The sequence below is a fragment of the Sinocyclocheilus anshuiensis genome, unplaced genomic scaffold (assembly GCF_001515605.1).
Source record: "Sinocyclocheilus anshuiensis isolate Anshui unplaced genomic scaffold, SAMN03320099.WGS_v1.1 scaffold319, whole genome shotgun sequence".
Lineage (NCBI taxonomy): Eukaryota > Metazoa > Chordata > Actinopteri > Cypriniformes > Cyprinidae > Sinocyclocheilus > Sinocyclocheilus anshuiensis.
Genome location: NW_015552566.1, coordinates 631,347 through 650,601, shown reverse-complemented (window position 1 = coordinate 650,601; position 19,255 = coordinate 631,347). Strand labels below are relative to the sequence as shown.

The window sequence follows — 19,255 nt, the reverse complement described above, 5'->3', positions numbered from 1 at the left end:
GCCACTCAAAACTACAATTCCCAGCAGCCCGGAAGGAAGAAATGAAGGATGTACCAAGGTGGGATGACGAAGAAAGAAGAAAAGGATAAAAGGAAAACAGGCTGTTTGGCCTTCACACACAACAAAGCACCTCTGATGTGAACAGTGCGCTAGAACGGTGTTTATGTCGTGTTGTGTGTTTGCTGCTGGGGGATTTCACCAGAGGAGGCTATTATCAGACAGCGGGCTGAAACAAACAGTTTTAAGGGGACTGGGACCTTTATAGAGATGTCGTTTAGTATTCGGCAGACGTAATGGGAGAGAAGAACAACAACAGTCTCACTGCTGCTCCCCTCTGAAAGCCCAGAGAACCAGACTTCAAGAGATTCGCCAAGACACACAATCTTCAAATAGAACTTACACAGTCCAGGTGAATAGTGGCCATACTCAGAAGGAAACACTTTATAAGGTGGTGTTATATAGAAGGTCTGCATCTTAAACGATACACTTCAAATGAAACAGTAGGAGAAAACGCTTAAAAAGGGATTTTTAAATATTTTTGACTAGTACTTACCCATACAGGTAGGGTTGCCACCTTCAGCGAGCCAAAATAAGGGACACCCATTCACGACAACCTCCACCCCACCCACCCTGAGGACACAAATAATCAGCGAGGAACTCATAGCTCAACAATACACTGAGAAAACATGCTTATGTATGTAAATTATTAATTCTTATTAGTCTTTTTTTGACAGTTCTGCAGCTGTTACCTGGATGAGATAATTTTTTTTTACATTTTTTTTTATTAATTTGCTTAAATTAGGACTACATTAAATCTAAATAATTTAGCATTTCTTTTTACTTTTGAAAATGTAAAATTGTATATGACATATGATTATTTATTATGTATATATTTATGATTAATATAAATGATAAATTAATATATAGGGTCTAACATTAATTATAATCTATTAATTCATCTGTCTAATAATGTCTAAAAATATAATAATTATGTCTATCAAGCTCTAACAGACTATCCAAATTTTAATAAAACAATAGGGTTATGCCTTTAGAAGCATGGATGTGTCTGTCACTTTAAAGGTATGGTTCACCCAAAAAATAAAATTCTGTCATAATTTACCCAGGTTGTTCTAAACCTGCAAGTTCTTTTTTCTGTTGAACACAAAAGAAGATACACTCTAAAAAATGCTGGGTTGTTTTAACTCAACGTTGGGTCAAATATGGACTAACCCAATTTTTGGGTTAAAAATGTAATTGAAAAATTTAACCCAACAGCTGGGTTAGTCCATATTTGACCCAAAGTTGGGTTAAAACAACCCAGCATTTTTTAGAGTGTACTTTGAAGAATGTGGGTAACTAAACCGCTGCTGGTCCGCAGTAACTTCCATAGTAGAGAAAAAATACTATCAGTCATTGGGAACCAGAAACTGTTTGGTTACCCACATTCTTCAAAGTATTTTCTATTATGTTCAACAGAAGAAAGAAATTATTACAGGTTTGGAACAACTTGTGGGAGTGTAAACGATAACAACTTTTCATTTTTGGGTGAACTATCCCTTTAAGTCAGACAGTCCACCGTGAGCAACTCAAATGCTTCTCTGCAAACTGCGCATTCATCATTAGTTACTGGACAGACCCATCGATAACTTTCCCGTTCAGCTCTACATCTGGAGAGTCTTGTGTTCAAAGGGCGGATGTGAGCTCTAGATGTTTTAAACCGCGCAGGTTTAGCGCATGCTGCGCTCGCGTGAAAGGGCTAAACCGCGCGCGTTCTGGAGACTCCAACATCGCCATGGAAACAAAGACGCCAAGCTGAGCTTCTCTAACTTGTTATGAAATTAATTAGATTATAATTGCTATTAGCATTATAAACGGTGCAAACTACTTATTTGTTGATTCAGCTTATTGGCCTTTGTAAAATACGGGACAAATCGCGTCCCGTATTGATTTGATACGGGACTCATCATTTTACCTTTAAATACGGGACGATTCCGTATTTTAAAGGACGGGTGGCAACCCTACATACAGGGCTTGCAATGTGGTTACTTGTGCTAATGGTTGGTCCAATTAAGAGTCCATCCTTTAGTTCCTTAACATGCCTGTCCTTTCTTTAGTGGAAAGTGCCTATGGGATTTTCTTTTAGCTTTTTTTATGGTTTACTAAAAGTAATTGGACCCCAGTAAGCAGCACAGTATTAGTACAGTATTTTACAGAATGTCGTTTCTTTTTTTTTAAATAATCTGATATTCTAATACTCCAAATTAAATCATGTCTTTGATTCAGTTAAAACACTTGGTTATGTCATTTACATTTAACCCCATACATAATGTATAATAATAAACAAATTGTTGTAGTAATCGTTATAAACGTGACACTGAACACTGGTGGAACACCAAGTTTAAAAAAAAAATTTGTAAATACTGATAAGATCTTAAATGAAAATGTTTAGCACTTAATTTATTCACAATATCCAGGCAATTTATTATTAAAAGTGAGCATTTTACAGCAAAAGGCACTACTTATGGTGCATATAACATGGTGTTTGTTAATACTTATGAAGCAGAAAAAACAGAACCACAAAAATAAAACCACAAACAGACTCGAGAACACAAACTGCTTTATTATTTGTATAAGAGACATACTGTTATATCTATATAAATACAGTGTGTGCCTGGTAAGCAAGAGTGTGAATAGGTTTATCAGTGTTCTGCAGGTTTGGTCCAGGCATTCTTACAGAGACAGGGGTTGTACTTTTCTCTAGCCGACCTAAATCACAGCAGCAGACCCCTGAATGTGCACTGATTTATAGTTCTCCAAACTCCAAGTCCATTTCTTTCTCAATTTGTCTCTTCTACAATCTTCACTTCACAAAATACGTCAGCAATTTCTAAAGAACTTCAGGCCCTTTCCAATCAGTCAACAGCACAAGCTAATCTGATCTTGGAGTTTTTGAAAAAGCTATTGTGAAATTTACTGACTGAAATACAAAATGGGGGAAAAAAGAATTCAGAGATGCTATACAATTAGTACGCACAATACCATAAGTAACTGAAAAGTTCCACACAATGGCTTTGTTGGGTTTTGTTCTGTGTAACACTGTCAGTTCTTCTACTGTGCAGCCAACTTCCTTATATTGATGATCAGCCGTTTGCTGTATTCTCTGTGGTCCACTGGCTTGGCGTCCACTACTGTCACTTTAATGCGCGATTCGTCCTATGAAGGCAAAACAAAAAGGATTAGCATCCATGTCCCCAAATGTTCCAACTCATCCTCATCCAAAAGTAGTTGTAAGGTCTCCTAAGGGAATTCATATTTTTAGTTTGAATATGAACTGTTCCTATTTTTAAGCACAAATCAGCAGCAATTATTTTGAGTTATAATCATGAAGCACGTATAAACAAGGAATGATCTTGGGAGGGAAAAAAAGTGGTGAAGAGGCACAAGCTTAGAATTACCTGTAAAGAGACTACACTCACAATTTTGGAAAAATGATGAGTATTTTCTAATGACCCTTGTGGAAACTCCGAACACCATTAGTTTAACCTAAAAACCTATTTAGCCACAACTGCAGGCATTAAACATCTTTTAATGTGATATTGCCTCAGAGACCAAGGGCAGATTAAATGTAAATCTGCCATACATGAATAAGATTTAATAAAATCATTCCCATCAAGACCCACAGGATACAAAAACAATCAAATGAAACTGCATAAGCAGCATTTTGAAGATTTTATGTTGTTTTTGCATTGCAGAACTAGATGTAGCACAATCTTTAAAGATGCATGCAGATTAGAGCTGTGTATCACCAGCAAAGTCACGATACGATACGTATCAATACAGGACTGCACTGAATTTCACCTCAGCAGAAATTAGTAAAACAGCTGTTTATTAAACACTGCATACTATAGGGCCATTGCTAACTATAGGCAGAGCAGGCAGTTGACCTCCGCATTATGAAGGGCCTCCATAACTGTACCACAGTACAATATAGGTAATGGCACATGTTTCATGTTTACATTGGTCACTCCATACCCTCCCAGGCACAATATTCTGAGCACTGAATTTCACCTCAGCAGAATTGAGTAAAACAGCTGTTTATTAAACACGGCATACTATAGGGCCATTTCTAACTATTGGCAGAGCAGGCAGTTGACCTCTGCATTATGAAGGGCCTCCATAACTGTACCACAGTACAATATAGGTAATGGCACATGTTTCATGTTTACATTGGTCACTCCATACCCTCCCAGGCACAATATTCTGATTGTTTGAATCTTGTTTTTAAGCCCATAAATAATAATGTACTCATTTTAATAAATTTATATTGTAAGGTACTCTTACTAATATATATATATATATATATTAAAAAAAATAATCTTAACATTGCTGGTAGGTTATCATTGCACAAATTAACACACTCGACATTTAAAAAATAAAAATTATAAGAGTACTAAACCAATGCGCTGTCTTCACTGTATCTAACGCACACACGTTTAGTCACGCAAACAGATCACGTTGCGTGTGCGCACACATTCAGCAACAAACTTTTCAGCGCTGCCATGCAATTTTATCAATAAAATAGCTTAATCGCTCAAGGGCTATTATCTTTCTCAACACGGAGCTGGTAACATCAGTTTCTAAAGGAATTAAAACCACAGCTTCACTGTTAATAAAGAAATGCAGCAAAACGGTGGTAATACATACACAGCCTCTCTCTCTCTCGTAAATGAACACTTGATGAATTACACTTTTCTGAGAATAGAATATCGAAGTGGAGATCGCTAAACTGCAAGCTTACTGGTGTTTTCAGAAAGCAAGCGTGTTTATCCACAGTGGAGAGAGATCGCGTGCACAGGGTTGCCAGGTTGACAAAGATAAGTAACACACTTAGCAGATATTTCCATATTGCGCAAACGTGCAGCTCTGTTTTGGGGATTACGTCTCTTTATATCAGGCAACCCCAGTTATGTTCCTCTGCGGCCAAATTAAATCTTGTTGTAACCTATATATTATGCTCCATTCATTATTTTTTTAGAAACCTTGCACTTTTCTACTCCATTTTAAACAGTGTTCTTGTATTCGAATTAAGTGTGGTCCACTGCTGCACACGTGCCACAATATCAAAACAGGGCCAGCTGTATCGATACTCGTATCGTCAAATCTCTGTGACGATACATTGTCATATCGATGTATCGAACACAGCACTAATGCAGATCATGGGCAAAAGACACAATCCTCCACCAAATTTCAGCAATCTTGTATTAGTCATTTGCGGATTTAATCTTCCTTTTGAGTCCTTGATGGCATCAAAACTAACAAACCAAAAACACCTCAGCCTCAAACCACTGACCACATATTTCTCAGAGATGAACACTGGTCGTATCTGCAAATCCTTGAGTTTTGCTCTCCGAGCACTGGACTATGTTTTAAAGCAAAAGTTCATTGCCTGTAATGGTTTATGACAAATGCTTTTTTATCACATTCAAAAGCCTCCAATTTAAAAAAAAAATAAAAAAATCATCACCAAACAGCCTGTAGATATTTTAACAAACAGACAGAGCAGTACTGAAAAAGATGAACAGCAATCTAATAGCAAACAAATTAGTGCATACTATTTGGGTAACATTTAATGACTATGAAACAAGACTGCTTTCTATTAACTTAATCTTAATGCAGCTTGCTTATGTCTCAATTACAATTAGATCATCTGCAGAAAAACAAACTGGAACCAAAAGGAAAGAGATTTGTTAGTTTCGATCTTGATTAAGAGGCAGGAAAACATCTAAATACTACTTTTGGGTTCACTGGTCTCATTCACTAATTGCATAAAGTGTTATGCGTGCAGAAAAGTTTCACACACCCACGGGATTCACAACTTCTGTACACATAAATCTGTTCTGACATCTGGGTTATTCTAAATAATAATAGTAATTATCTAAACACATGTTCCAATTATGTGCTTTCTACATACATTTATTCTACAGGGTTCCCAATACCTTTGATTTTCCGAATTTCCAAATAAAGTACGAATAATAATAAATAATTATAACAATTATTAATCATCTGCCCCACATTTCCAACTAATGAATACAGCTAAAATTCCCATTACTTTCAGGATTTTATATATTTTTTAAATAATTTTCCAGGTTTGTAAATCATAATTTTAAAATTCCCTCACATTTTAGTTTTTTTTTTTTATGAATAGGCAAATCCTGATTGTATTTATTCAATCATGACTTGACTTTATAGTAAGAAATGGCCTCCATTTTGTCTGATCTTTAAGTACAGGTCACATTTGGTCAACTGAATAAAACTGAGGGCAGTTTACTCCTAACTTGTCCTCTTCACGTCTATACCTGGAGAAACCAACCCTGAGAAGATCCATATTTTCATACACCAAGTTAAAGGTGACCTTACCCAGTGCTGACTGTGGCCTTGGCTTGTATTCTGATTTCATTATCTGAACATATAATTTAACGATCTCCAGCAATGTGATGGCTGGGAATTCTGATACTGATACAGCATTTTAGATACTTATTTCCCTGCAGAATAATAAATCGCATTACACAGAGACCGACTGCAGCACTGCTATATGCCTAACTCGATTAAAGAAACAAGCTAGCCAATTTAAAGCTATAAATTATATGTAGCTAATATGAAATGGAGTCAAATTCAAGTTCATTTGAATTTAGAGAAGTAACATGAATCTCAACTCTGATAAGACGAAAGAAGGTGATAAAAGAAAATGCTGAGATGTTATTCTTTGCATTACGTTTGTGAGCAGGTGTGTTCGAGGAAGGCAAATGGAGTAGGTGGTGCTCTTGGCTTCAGGTTCACAGAAACACCACCAACATCCTCAATATTCACAGCTAATCTGTCAACGCGGTTCTCGCACGGCTCTCATGTAGCATGTCATGCGGAGAAAGAACAAGGCACAGAGCAATTTTCATCAGCAGCGCTGTGATGGACAGGGCGGCAGAGATGCTGTGTCAATTTCCATAAATCTCAATCACATCAAAAGGTGCAAAAAACATTGTGATATACACTTCGAAAAAGATTCTTTAATCCCTGTTTTGTAAGCAATTTCAGCTAAATATTTTGGCTTAGAAAGTAATAAAAAAAAGAGAGAAAGGGGTCTTCAACATTTTTCAAGCCAAAGACTCCTTTGGTGGAGAGAGATGGAGTAGTTTGTTAAAGTACGTATAAAACGTGTTACATTTTACACCTAGTCTATACTCATTGAAAGTTAAAAAAAAAAAAGTATATTATGAGCATCAATGCTGCATTTATTGACTAGAAATACAAATTATTTTAAATTAGAATTCACAATATTACTGTTTTCTATCAAGACTATATTTTAAAATGTAATTTATTCCTGTGATGGCGAAGCTTAATTTTCAGCATGTGACATTGTGTTTTTCATGTGACATGATCGTTCAGAAATCAATCTAATATGCCGATTTTCTGCTCAAAAAAAAACTTTTCAGGACTCTCAATAGAAATAAAAAAAAAAAACATTTGTAACAGCATCTATTGTCACTTTTGATCAATTTAATGCATCTTTTCTGAATAAAAGTATTAATTTCTTAAACGAGAAACATCTTGTTGACCCCAAACATTCAGCTGAACTTTGGCTAAAGTCAACCTTATGCATTCTAATTCATTTTTTTATTTATTTAAATACTATATAATTATTCATAAATTAGTGTGAGATCAAACTGTAATTGGCAGGCAACCTGCTGTACCACCATGGACCACATGCAGAAGGGCCCCTGAGATATTTTCTGATAAACTTACATTGTAGGTCTCCAGCTTCACTCGGTTCCGGAAGACAAAAGTATTGAAGTTTGCATGCTGAAAGACCTCATCAAATGCAGGTTCATTCTGTAAAAGCAAGGCAAGACAATAATATAAGAGGACTATAAACAACACATTGTAAAAGAACACTCCATGAGAGATTGAATCAGCCTCTTGGAGTAAGACTTTGGGCATAAAAGCCTATTTCATAAACACACCACAGAAAAAACTTCAATTCATACACAATGTGCTGCTTCTCAAAACGTCTTTGTAATACGCTGGCCAATCCTTGAGGCCACACTTTCATGTAGCACACGGATGGAAAGCGTAGAAAAAAGAATGAGTGAGAAGAAGACTGGAAGAAGAAACTCACTGAGTCCTTGAGTTGGCCGAGATAACCTGAGTTTTGGCCCAGGAGGGTCTCGGCACTGTCCTGAAAGCAAGACACCCATTGGTTGTCTCCAAAATCAGCAATGTTGGCCTGCAAGAATGAAAGGACAATTAATAAAAAGCACAAAACAATCACTTCACTCCTAGTTGGCTAGAAGTCACGTCCAACGGATACAGGTCAGACTGAATTGAAAATTTTGGTGGTAAAGATCTGAAAAATGAGATGCCATGCACATCAGATCCAGTGTTAAATACAGCGATGTGCTCTGTAGATGGGATGAAAAACAAGAGAAATTGACTTATTTCCACATGTCTGGATGCTGGAGCCAAATCGAGTCTAAACATTTTAAAGTTTCTATTCTTACTAAATTTTTGGCTGCAGACCAGCAGCAAGATTTATTTGCCCATTTCTATCCCATCCTGGAATTCGAGATGCAGCTTTCAATACAAAAAGGGGCAATTAACAAAACTAGGGATGCACCGACACCACTTTTTCCAGAACTCGCCCGATACCGATACTTTTATTTTTGGTACTTGCCGATACAGAGTACCGATACCTATATTTTTATTGCATTTGTGTACTGATGCAGAATAGTACAGCCTAGCGCATTTCACACAGGCTGTTAGTTTCACTTTCGCCAGCAAGTCGTGTATGCCTAACGTTGAAAATACATGGTTTATAGTGAATGCCCCTATAAATGGTCTTATTTTTACGATTAAGTTTTAATCCAAATGATGCGTGTGCTAAGTGAGTGAACATCAAAGATCACACAACAGAATTACGCTCTCTCTCTCTCTCTCTCCCTATCGTTAAGTAACTTGTGCATTGTTTTACGTACTTGTTTTTGACATATCCGACCGAACTCAAAACTTTCCAGTGATGTCTGTGAGAAAGATATATTCACTCGACAAGCTCGCGCATCTGCGCCGCCGCGCGCTCAATCCACTCAGCGTGCTTTGTTTATCAGCTCGCGCACATCAGCTATGCAGGCGTTAATACTGAATGTTTAACATTATATTCATTGCATACATATACTTCGTAGTAGACATCCTTAACTCCTTTTTGCTGTCTGTTGTTCTGTTGTCAGTGTTTCTTTGTTTGAATATGGCGCTTAACACATGCTGTGTGGTATCGGCGTTTGGTATCGGGGCATTTTAACGAGTACGAGTACAGGAGATACCAGCATCGGTGCATCCCTAAACAAAACACAGTCTGAGCTGATAACCAGCAAAACAGAGGGTGGCCTCAGATGAACGATGCTTTTAGAGCAAGAAAACAGCAACTAACTCTGTTACCAAGTCATTTCAGAAATGACTATTTTCAGAAAGCATAAAGGGGATGGCAGAGATATTTATTTTAGGACAACCAGAGAATACTGACTGGAGGAGTTTGGTGTGTTGTTTCAGAAGGGGCAGGAGAGCCAAGGGCAAGTCCCTTACCGAGAGCATGAGACGATATTTGAAGTCGGGGAACTCTTTGTCGCATTTCTCACAGCGGTACATGCCATTCTGCTGGTCCACCACCTTCTTGTTGCAGTCTTTACTGGGACAGGCCTGATACAAGCAGTTCTCTTTACGGATGTAGACTATGGTGGCGATGCAAGAGAAATAATCAGCCTGGGAAGAGAAGACCATTGACATCACTTAAAAAAAAACATTTTATACAATGAGACATTAGTACAGTTTCTGCAAAATAAACCTGATTCTATTAAACACAGTAGCAGTTTATTACTATTTTACACAACAATAAAGATGGAGTTGGTGTGTCCAAACGTTTGACTGATACTGTACATCCTAACTACCACTTCTATGGTATACAATCCCTAAAGTTATTAGGTGGTAGATTCAGAACTTATATAACATGATATATAGTTTAAAAATACAACCTGCCTGCAAAATGGGACAAGCAGGAAGGCAAAACAAAAAACTTGCCTATATTCATTTAAAAGTGGTATATGCAAAACAGAGGTTATGCATAAACATTAAAAGGGCTTCTGAAAGGGGCTGAAGGCAGAAGGGAAACAGCAGCCGTAGAGCACCTGGAGGGGAGGTCAAAGGCCCTGTGCTAAATGTATGCAGAAGAGACAATGGGAGGACAGGAAGTGCACAGCCACTGGGGCTAGAGATGAAAAGGGAGACACAGCGATACTAGGAATTATTTTGTGCAGTTGGCACTTCCTGCTTAGACTGTACACTCTGGTATTCCTATAACTTTTCTGAAAGCCTTAGAGGCACAGACAGCATGTTTTGCTGTGAGAATCATGTCAGATAAACTATTATCTAACATAACAGCATAAAGTTTTTTTTTTCATCTGAAATATCTGTATTTTTTAATGTTAACTACATTGTTCAAGCTCAACCATTCAACCCTGTTATCAAAGTTATTGCAAGAAAAAAAGGTCAAACAAGTATTTCTTTAATTCATGGGAAATACATTTACAAACCAACATTTAGCCCTAAACATTCCAAAATTTACTGATAGCTTAAAAAATATCAATATTTGTACCAGTGTTGTGAATTTTACCAAGTGTTTGGTTTATTTGGGATTTTTTGTTTAAAATTGATTTAAACAGGTTACAGGGTTGGAATTCTTTCACAATGAACAGAGAATAAAATATGGACATTCAGGTACTATTCTATAGCCTTTTATGAAAAATACCTCAACTAGAAGGTAGAGGGGGTTCAAATAGAAGAATTGCATGTTTGAGGGTGAGAAGAGAAAGGAGGTTAAAAAAAGTCTTGAAGAGTCAGCTAAGGGCACCTTATTGTTTTACACACATCACACATCAAGAAATAAGATAGAGGACAGACACAGGAGATAGCGGATAACAGGGTGAAAAAGGGGTCAGTGGCTGGACATGAGCATGACTCTGCTCTTCACAAGGCTCTGGAGAAACACGTTAAACCAAATTTTTCCTACACAAGCACACATGGCACCCATGCTTACACTGGTGACAATGGTGTTGATGAAAGCACTAAGATGAGATTCTTCTGCAATGACCTACAGTGGGCTTAAGAAACGCTCCTCAGAAAATCAGGGCTTGATTCAGATTTATGCTGTAAAATTGACTCTTTAATGAAATGCAAAAAAGGACACTTGCCTTTCTGAGGACCGAGAATTCAGCTCGCAGTGGATTTATCATCTCACTTTGGACCATAATCTATACAGAGCCTCTGGCAAAGTCTTAACCCCATATTTTCTAAGGAAATGGGATACGAAAACAACAACAAATGGCAAAAACGTGTTACTACTGTAATTGATTTCTCTTCTAACAGGTTTACTGCTGACCACCCAGTTGTTTCGCTTTGAGAATTCGACCCCAATTAACTTCTCGAAGGGCTGGACTTGATATTCAGTGTCATTTCAAATAAATAAAAAGCCTCCCGGGAAATGTGAACGACAAAGGCAGAAAGCAGACAGAAAAAAGGCTAACTATTCAATAAGTGAAATATCCCCATAAATTACTGTCATTTCACTTAGTGACAAAAAAAATTCCCTCTGAACATTTCCGCCTCTCGGAAATACAATAATTAATCCAGTAAATACCTATGTAATTATTGTCACATTCGCTTGGTAGATGAATGGGTCCTCACAGAGGGTGCAGAGCAGAATATTTTTCTATTTTTTTTTTTTTTTTTTTTTACAAGATAGAGTCAGAGTAAAGTCATTTATTTCATTCTATTAGCACAGACAGATAAAATGCAGATGTTATTAAAGTACCATTCACTCAATCAAACATGAATGATTTCAGCTTTTCATACCAGATAAGAATTTTCAAAACATTATTTTTTTTAAAGATTTCCAAAAGCACAATTCCTTGTTGATTAAATCTTTTAAAAATGAATTTAACAAAAGAAAAAAAAAAAGAAAAATCTACATTCACTACAGAAATATCCCTTACTTCTCCAGGCCTGGAAATCAATTTTAAAATTCCCTTCCAATAACTTTGACAAGATATTTCATTCTGGTAACATGGGACAGAAAACTAGGACACAAACATTTTTTGCAAGGAGTGTCGTTAATTAAATACAACTGGCTGTGAGCTTTTAACAGCCTAACCTTGTGTCCCAATAAAGCAGATAGGATGAGATCAGGGTGAGGGCATGAGTACATTTCGTCACAGAGAATAAACTCTGATGGGGTTAACATTCTTGCCAGTGGTCCATTAGGGGCCAGGTATTAGAAATAATAGTAACTTTTTTCACAAGTACCACTAACACCTACAGTCAGGCTTAAATAATTTTCCCAGTGTAACACCACCAATGTGCTACTTCAGTAGCATTCTGGACAATAACTCAATAACTTAGACAGCTTATTTACCAATATACATGATCAACTGAAGGCAAAGTCTGGGTTGTTAAGCCCCAACCAGATTGTGAGATTCCATTTCATTCTACATGCTTCCTCTATTATACTATGGTGCGAGTCTTACATGCTGCTATTTTGGTTTGCAACCACACTTGACTGATGATGCAGTGTTCAACAGCAGTATCACGCAACACCCAGTGTCTAAATCACATATTTCAGAAATGTATAATGCTGAGAAAAAAAGTATTGTTTTCTCTCTGCTTTAATAATTGATTTCTAACTTATGTGAAAACAGTCTTCCCATTTTCACATACTCATCTGTTATTGTAGCTTCATTCTGCAGCCCCTCTCTTTTTCATTGTTGTGCTACACCTGGTAAGCTTGTCATTTCTCTCTCTTTTCTGGACATCCCTCTTTAATTTTGCCACCCGAAAAAAGATTATCATGTATTGTTCATGATTTTAAAATAAAAAAAAAACACAGGCAATTATGCTTAACTCGTGTTCTCAGCTATAAAAAATATAGACCCTTGAAAAACAATGGTGCCAATATGGCAATCGCCATAGAAAAATAGGAAAAATATACGACAATGTGTAAACACACCAATAATCTCAAAGGTTAATGTCAATGATATTAACCCAACAATAACCTTCCTTTAATAAATCCTCTACAACCAACAAGAATATTAAGTAAATAAATCAAATGTATTTAAAAAATAAATACAATTACAAAAAATAAAAATAAGTTAAGTATATACTTAATATTTATAACAATATGCTAATTTAATTTAGAAATACTTGAAGGCCACATGCCATACTTTGTTAATATTTAAATTATTTTGCTGTGGTATTGAAATTGTCATCTATAATTGCCAATTAACATAATATAATCTCTGGTACTGGTATCAACTATTAAAACACTGGTATCATGACAACCCTACTCCTACATAGACGTCAGAAAAACCAAAAATAGACAGCAGACAAGGTCAGATTTATTATGCAGCTTATCTGCAGTATAATCTCTTAATTGTTAGGCTTAGTAAATGGAGTCCTGCTAATCTCCACTCTCTATCTCCAGTGCTGAATGTGAGTAATGCTTAAGCACACACCTTGGGAAGATGGGAAGGGCATTACATTGAGTGATTAATGAGCAGAGAGAAAAGTAACAGTGTAGCTAAATGACTGCATCCCTGTGTCTTTTGTTTCAGAACACGTGTCACGCAGGACTGACTGATTAAAACTAATCAGATGAACAGACAATGGCACAGCCTAATAAAGTGATGCTCCACAAGACAAGGAATTCCTAAAAAGTATATTATTTATGGCTTATTTTCCCCTTCTGTTTTTTTTTTTTGCACCAAAACGAGTCATTTTGATATGCTATTTTCCACCCTCTCTGTGACCCTTAGAATTAAACGGGCCATTCATCGCTGCAGTTTCACTATATGTACAGAAATTTGCCATATTCTACATAATAAGCACTGTTAATGTGTAAATGTGGGCAGTCAGGTGCTTTAGGTTTCTAACGTTAGAAATTCTGCTATTTTAGAATGAGCCAATTGAAAAGATGGTCTTTTTAGAGCAGAACAATTGATTCCTCATGATGACACCCCTATGAAAATATTTATTTATAAAATACAAATTTAAGATTTAAACTTAATTCTTTTCCACGACATTCTAATTTATTGAGATGCACCTGTATTATATAAATAAATGTAAATAAAATAAAAATGTAATTATGTAATTGTTTGGAAGTTTATTCTAGTGTATTCTCTTCTCATAAAAAAAAAGAAAGATTTTTTTTTAATTTGAGGCCAATCTTAATGTGTGGATGACATACTTTGTCTCCATGTCCCAAGTGCTCATTCTTGACTTCCGCCAGGGTCTTCCAGTTTGTGTTTCCACCACCACCACCAGGTCCTCTCAACTCAGTCATCGACTGTCCATCCACAGCATGTCCTTCCTTATCATACCTGTTAACAAATACACACAAAAAAATGGTCAGCCTCTAATGCTGTCAATCATCAAAAAATAAATCAGTCAGACATCTGTTCATCTCTACATACAAGGCAATAACTCATCCGTTCAGAAAGATAAGTAGCTGATATCTTAACTAGATCTACAGAGACAGAGAGAGAGCTAGAGAAAAACAGCAGTGGTGGCCACAGAGACACTGGGGGCTACTTGTGAAACGAATCAACAGTGTAGGAATGGTTCAGGGAGATGGGGTCAAGGCTGCAATGGTGAAATCAGAAACCCATTTTCACTCATGCTCCGGAGTGGCTGGGAAGACAGAGGTTGGAGAGAGAGAATAAAAAACAACAAAGCTCACTCAGGATGAAGCAGTGTGTCTGAAGAATCGATACCGCATTATAATCTAGAGACCGTAGGCCTGGTTAGCAGAGGGGTAGGATGGGGTGGATCGGTAAATACAAGGGTTCAGGGCTTGTTCTGGGTGGCACGACTAATTGAAAATATCCACGTTAATAGACAAGCGTGTGGCCCTGGCTGCTTGTGCTGTGTTTGCCACGTGAAAAATGGGTTTAATTCTAAAGCACGGTCTCTACCTTACGTTTTCAGCTGCTTTGTTATATCACTGCACTTACGTACTTCCCAAAATAACTTCCTAAATATAGTGCTAGTTGTGCATTGCAAAAAGGTTCAGCCTACTTCTGATTAAAAAATGTTTTTTTTTTTGTTTGTTTTTGTCCCCAGCATTTCCAGCACAATTCAATGAAAAGTGGATATTCAGAAAAGGCAAGCATATTCATACGACAGTGACGGGAACTGATACTATGCTGGAATAAAGCAAGAAACTAATTGTGAATCTTGCGAATGAGTCATAAAAATAAACAATACCGCGGAATAAAACAAATGCTTCACATGGCCAAGACCTGATGGTGTGCGGTAATTGGCTGACTGAGCCTGAATGTATGGATGACGGGCGGTGCCATCGAGGAAGGCAGAATGAACACCGGAGGAGCAAATTGGAAATGGCATGTGCTTTAGAGCAGTGGAGTGACAGGCTGGCGCTCAGTGCAGCGTGTCTGAACTGAGCAGAGCAGACAACAAGAGGAAAGCAGCGAGATTGAGCACTGAACGGACTGTCACAGGACATGAAATACTTGTGACAGGAATAGTAAGAGAGGCAAGAAAATTAAGAATCTATGAAGGGATGTTATTAATAAGTCTTGGTTGAGCGCCGTTTCTCTGTAGCTTTGTAAAATGATTGCAGTTTTAAAAAAATGATGTGTAAATAACCTATATTTGAACAAATTGTCAATATAGTATAACTAGGTCCTTAAACTAAGAGATGTAGATTGTTAATGGGTTAGTTCACCCAAAAATAAAAATTCTGTCATTACTCACCCTCTTTCTGACCCTGCAGACAGCAAGATAGTAAGGACATCATTAAAATAGTCCATGCGACATCAGTGGTTCATACATCATGGTAATCTCCTGAACGCGCAGCAGAGACTGACACGGAAGAGATTAAATTGTTGAATGAAGTCGCTATTTTTGTTTTCTTTGCGCACAAAGTATTATTGTAGCTTCATAACATTACAGTTGAACCACTGATGTCACATGGACTATTTTATCGATGTCCTTACTACCTTTCTGGGCCTTGACCGTGGTAGTTCACTTGCTGTCTATGGAGGAACAGAAAGCTCCCAGATTTCATCAAAAATATTTTAATTTGTGTTCCGAAGATGAATGAAGGTCTTACGGGTTTGGAATGACATGAAGGCGAGTAATTAATGACAGAATTTTCATTTTTTGGTGAAGTATCCCTTTTAACCTGCTGATTAGAACCTATGTTAGTATACAATGCATGTTATAATAGCTTAAGATAATCAAAGGAATAATTCAGCCAAAAATAAAAATTTTAATTTATTCACACCCATGTCTTTACAAAATAATTTCCTTCTGTGTAGCAATATATGTTAGGCAGCTATTCAAGCAGCTCTTTTTAATATAATGAAGTCTTCTGAAGCCATATGATGCATTTAAGAAACACAATGAAATTGAGTCTTAATTGACTGATTTCTTCTCTACTGCTGTAACTCTGTGGTCAGTTACATTTCAGCAAAATATTACAGACTAAAAAGGTCCATTTGTCAATAGTGTAGTGATATAGCATAAAAGTCATTTTAAATTGAAAACAAGAGATATTTAAGATATCATTATAAAACTACTTAAGCTTCAGTTTGTTTCTCACACAATGCTACAGTATGGCTTCAGAAAACTTAAGAACATAAACACACCAGTCATATGGACTGTTTTCATAGAGCTTGGCAGTATAAATCCTCTTCTGCTATATGGAAAAGCTTAGACATTCTGCCTAAGATCTCCTTTTGTGTTTCACAGAAGAAAACAACACTGGGGTGGAATGATATGGGGGTGAGTAAACAATAACATTTTCATTTTTGGGTCAACAATTGCTTTGACCTAGAAACAGCACGGCAGCAAATGTTCTCTTAAAGCTCACTGTACAGTAGGGTTGGGTATCGATTGGGTTTTTTACGATACCGGTGCCAAAGAAAAATGTAAAAAAAAAAAAAAAAAAAAAGGAGCCACTAAAACAAACGATGGACAACATTAAGGAACATTAAAAATAAATATACTTAGTATTCACATGCTCCTCGGATGCTCTCGTTTCCAGAGTTGTGCTTCCCTTACTCCAAGGCTAATAAATGCATTTCACGATCTGGGTCATTATTTAATACAAAACAATATTTAATACAAACCCACACAATGTTTCTACTGTATCTGTCAATCACTCTGATATTTAGTTAAAATGAGTCGTTAATCAGTTCTGTGAATGACTATGGTATGCCACATGCACTGTAATATGTTTTATATTAAATATTACATTTTCAAATAAAAATAGCAACATGATCGTTTTATAAAACATGCGTTCATATGCGTTAAGGGCTAACGTTAGATTTTCGCTGGAGGAAACAGCTGTGGTGTGATGAGGGGTTAACGAACGCAGCGTAAACTTGGTAGATGGGAAACCGATTGCTCCCTCGTGACCTTTTGTAAACTGTATTTAAGACAAAGAATTGCACAGATACAGATATTATAACAATCCATCGATAAACATACACCTTGTGTCCTCTGTTTCTGTTTGAGTCCGCTAGCGCTGTGCCACTGCGGTCTGCGGATTGAAGAGAGTGCTGAAAGACGGGGAGGAGACGAAGTCTGCCGCCGTTTTCATATGAAATTTAAAGGGGACTGACTCCGAGGCAATCACGAATTTGTGTACAGTTTATGGAGCTAATTGCTATAGCCCCGCTAAAAATGGCCTAGCGACACCCATGCTTGGCATATTGGCACCGGGTTTTCGGTACCCAACCCTACTGTACAGTACAATAGTGTTCCCCGAGGAGAACTTTGCTCATGTGTGAGCCAAGCGGAGACCCCCCAAAAAATTTCTTTAAACAAAACCGAGTCACCGAAATTAGTGACCCTCGCTTAATATCTCAAATTGAGTTTGATGGAGACATCTAGTGTAAGTGAAGAGAGTGTAAGCACAGACAGACTCCTGGGTGTGTGTTGCTTTATTCCGCATGCTGGTTTGAAGGCTCTGACAGGTGGGGTGGAGGCAGAAGAGGTTCCGCTGCCTCTGAGAAGACTGTCGAAAATGAGCCAGTCAAAGTAATTGGCAACCTATGAGTAAGAGCGCATCGGCGAACGAGAAAGAATGATAATGAACAGGGTGAGAGTGGCAGGGTGAGAAGGAAAGATGGGAGGCGTGACTGATGGTGGAGTATGCAGTCCACTCTGCAGGAGCAGACTAAGAGTGGTCCTAATCTCTGACGCCATCTATTGGACAAAAGAACACTTGCATCAAAACGCTGAGATCCATTATCTAGTATCATTAAGGATTAGTTTATATACTGTATATAAGCTTCAGCCAAATATGTAAACTGACTGCTACACTAAAAACAACCGAAGCAACTACCTGTCGATGAAATATTTTAGAGCTAAGCATTAAAAGAACATAACATATGACTTCCTAGGCTCAGACATCACAAATGTACAATTCCATGATATGCCCAGGTTCTTCAAGTGAGAATTACACAAAATTGGAGGAACATGCATCAAATATTCCTTCAATTCCTGCACTATAACTTCAGAAGAAATACAACACTCACATTATCAACACCAAATTACACAAAGCCAGAAATACTGACTGTAAAGCAGCACGGTGATGACAACTCCCTATACTGAGCTCTGGAGCGTGAGAACGAAGGATCCTCAATAGAGCCCGACCGATATATCGTTTTGCCGATATTATCGGCCGATATGAGCCTGTCGCTGATATATCGGTATCGGCGAATATGCCGCCGATATGAACATTTTTTTACAGAACATATAATGCAGATAAAATGCTTGAAATTGTGTAATTACTTAGTTTGTCCAGCAGAGCGCGCTCCATTGTTTGCTACTGGCGACCTGGATGAAAGCTTAAGTCTATGGAAAACCACTGAAACTTTGAACGGCCATATCTCCGTAACAGCGGCGAATCCGCACCAAATTCGGGGGATCTCTTCAGTTCAAGGAACCCTCTCGAACGCGAATCGAGTGTACGTCTCGAGGCCCTCTTTCGAATGAGACTACCCCCGCGTTGATAGCCCCCGGGGTTCGGGAGTTACGGCTGGTTAAATTCGCGGTCCGGCGCCGACCAATCTAGCGATCCCGGGGGGCTACCGACGCGCGGAGGGTGGCGTTCGAGAGGGCTCCTCGAGCTGAA

At 37.6% G+C, this 19,255-nt stretch overlaps 1 protein-coding gene across 1 annotated transcript in view; it reads right to left on the bottom strand.

Moving 5' to 3' along the window:
• Positions 1-2,594: 2,594 nt before the first annotated feature.
• The window catches only part of rpa1 (replication protein A1), a 26,756-nt gene continuing 10,095 nt past the window's right edge, over positions 2,595-19,255 (bottom strand). The window contains exons 13-17 of the mRNA XM_016455611.1: positions 14,336-14,468; positions 9,628-9,804; positions 8,171-8,278; positions 7,798-7,884; positions 2,595-3,213 (exon numbers count right to left, since the gene is read on the bottom strand). Coding sequence (XP_016311097.1) covers positions 3,109-3,213; positions 7,798-7,884; positions 8,171-8,278; positions 9,628-9,804; positions 14,336-14,468 — 610 coding nt within the window. The 3' untranslated portion in view covers positions 2,595-3,108. The remainder of the gene's footprint in view (positions 3,214-7,797; positions 7,885-8,170; positions 8,279-9,627; positions 9,805-14,335; positions 14,469-19,255) is intronic.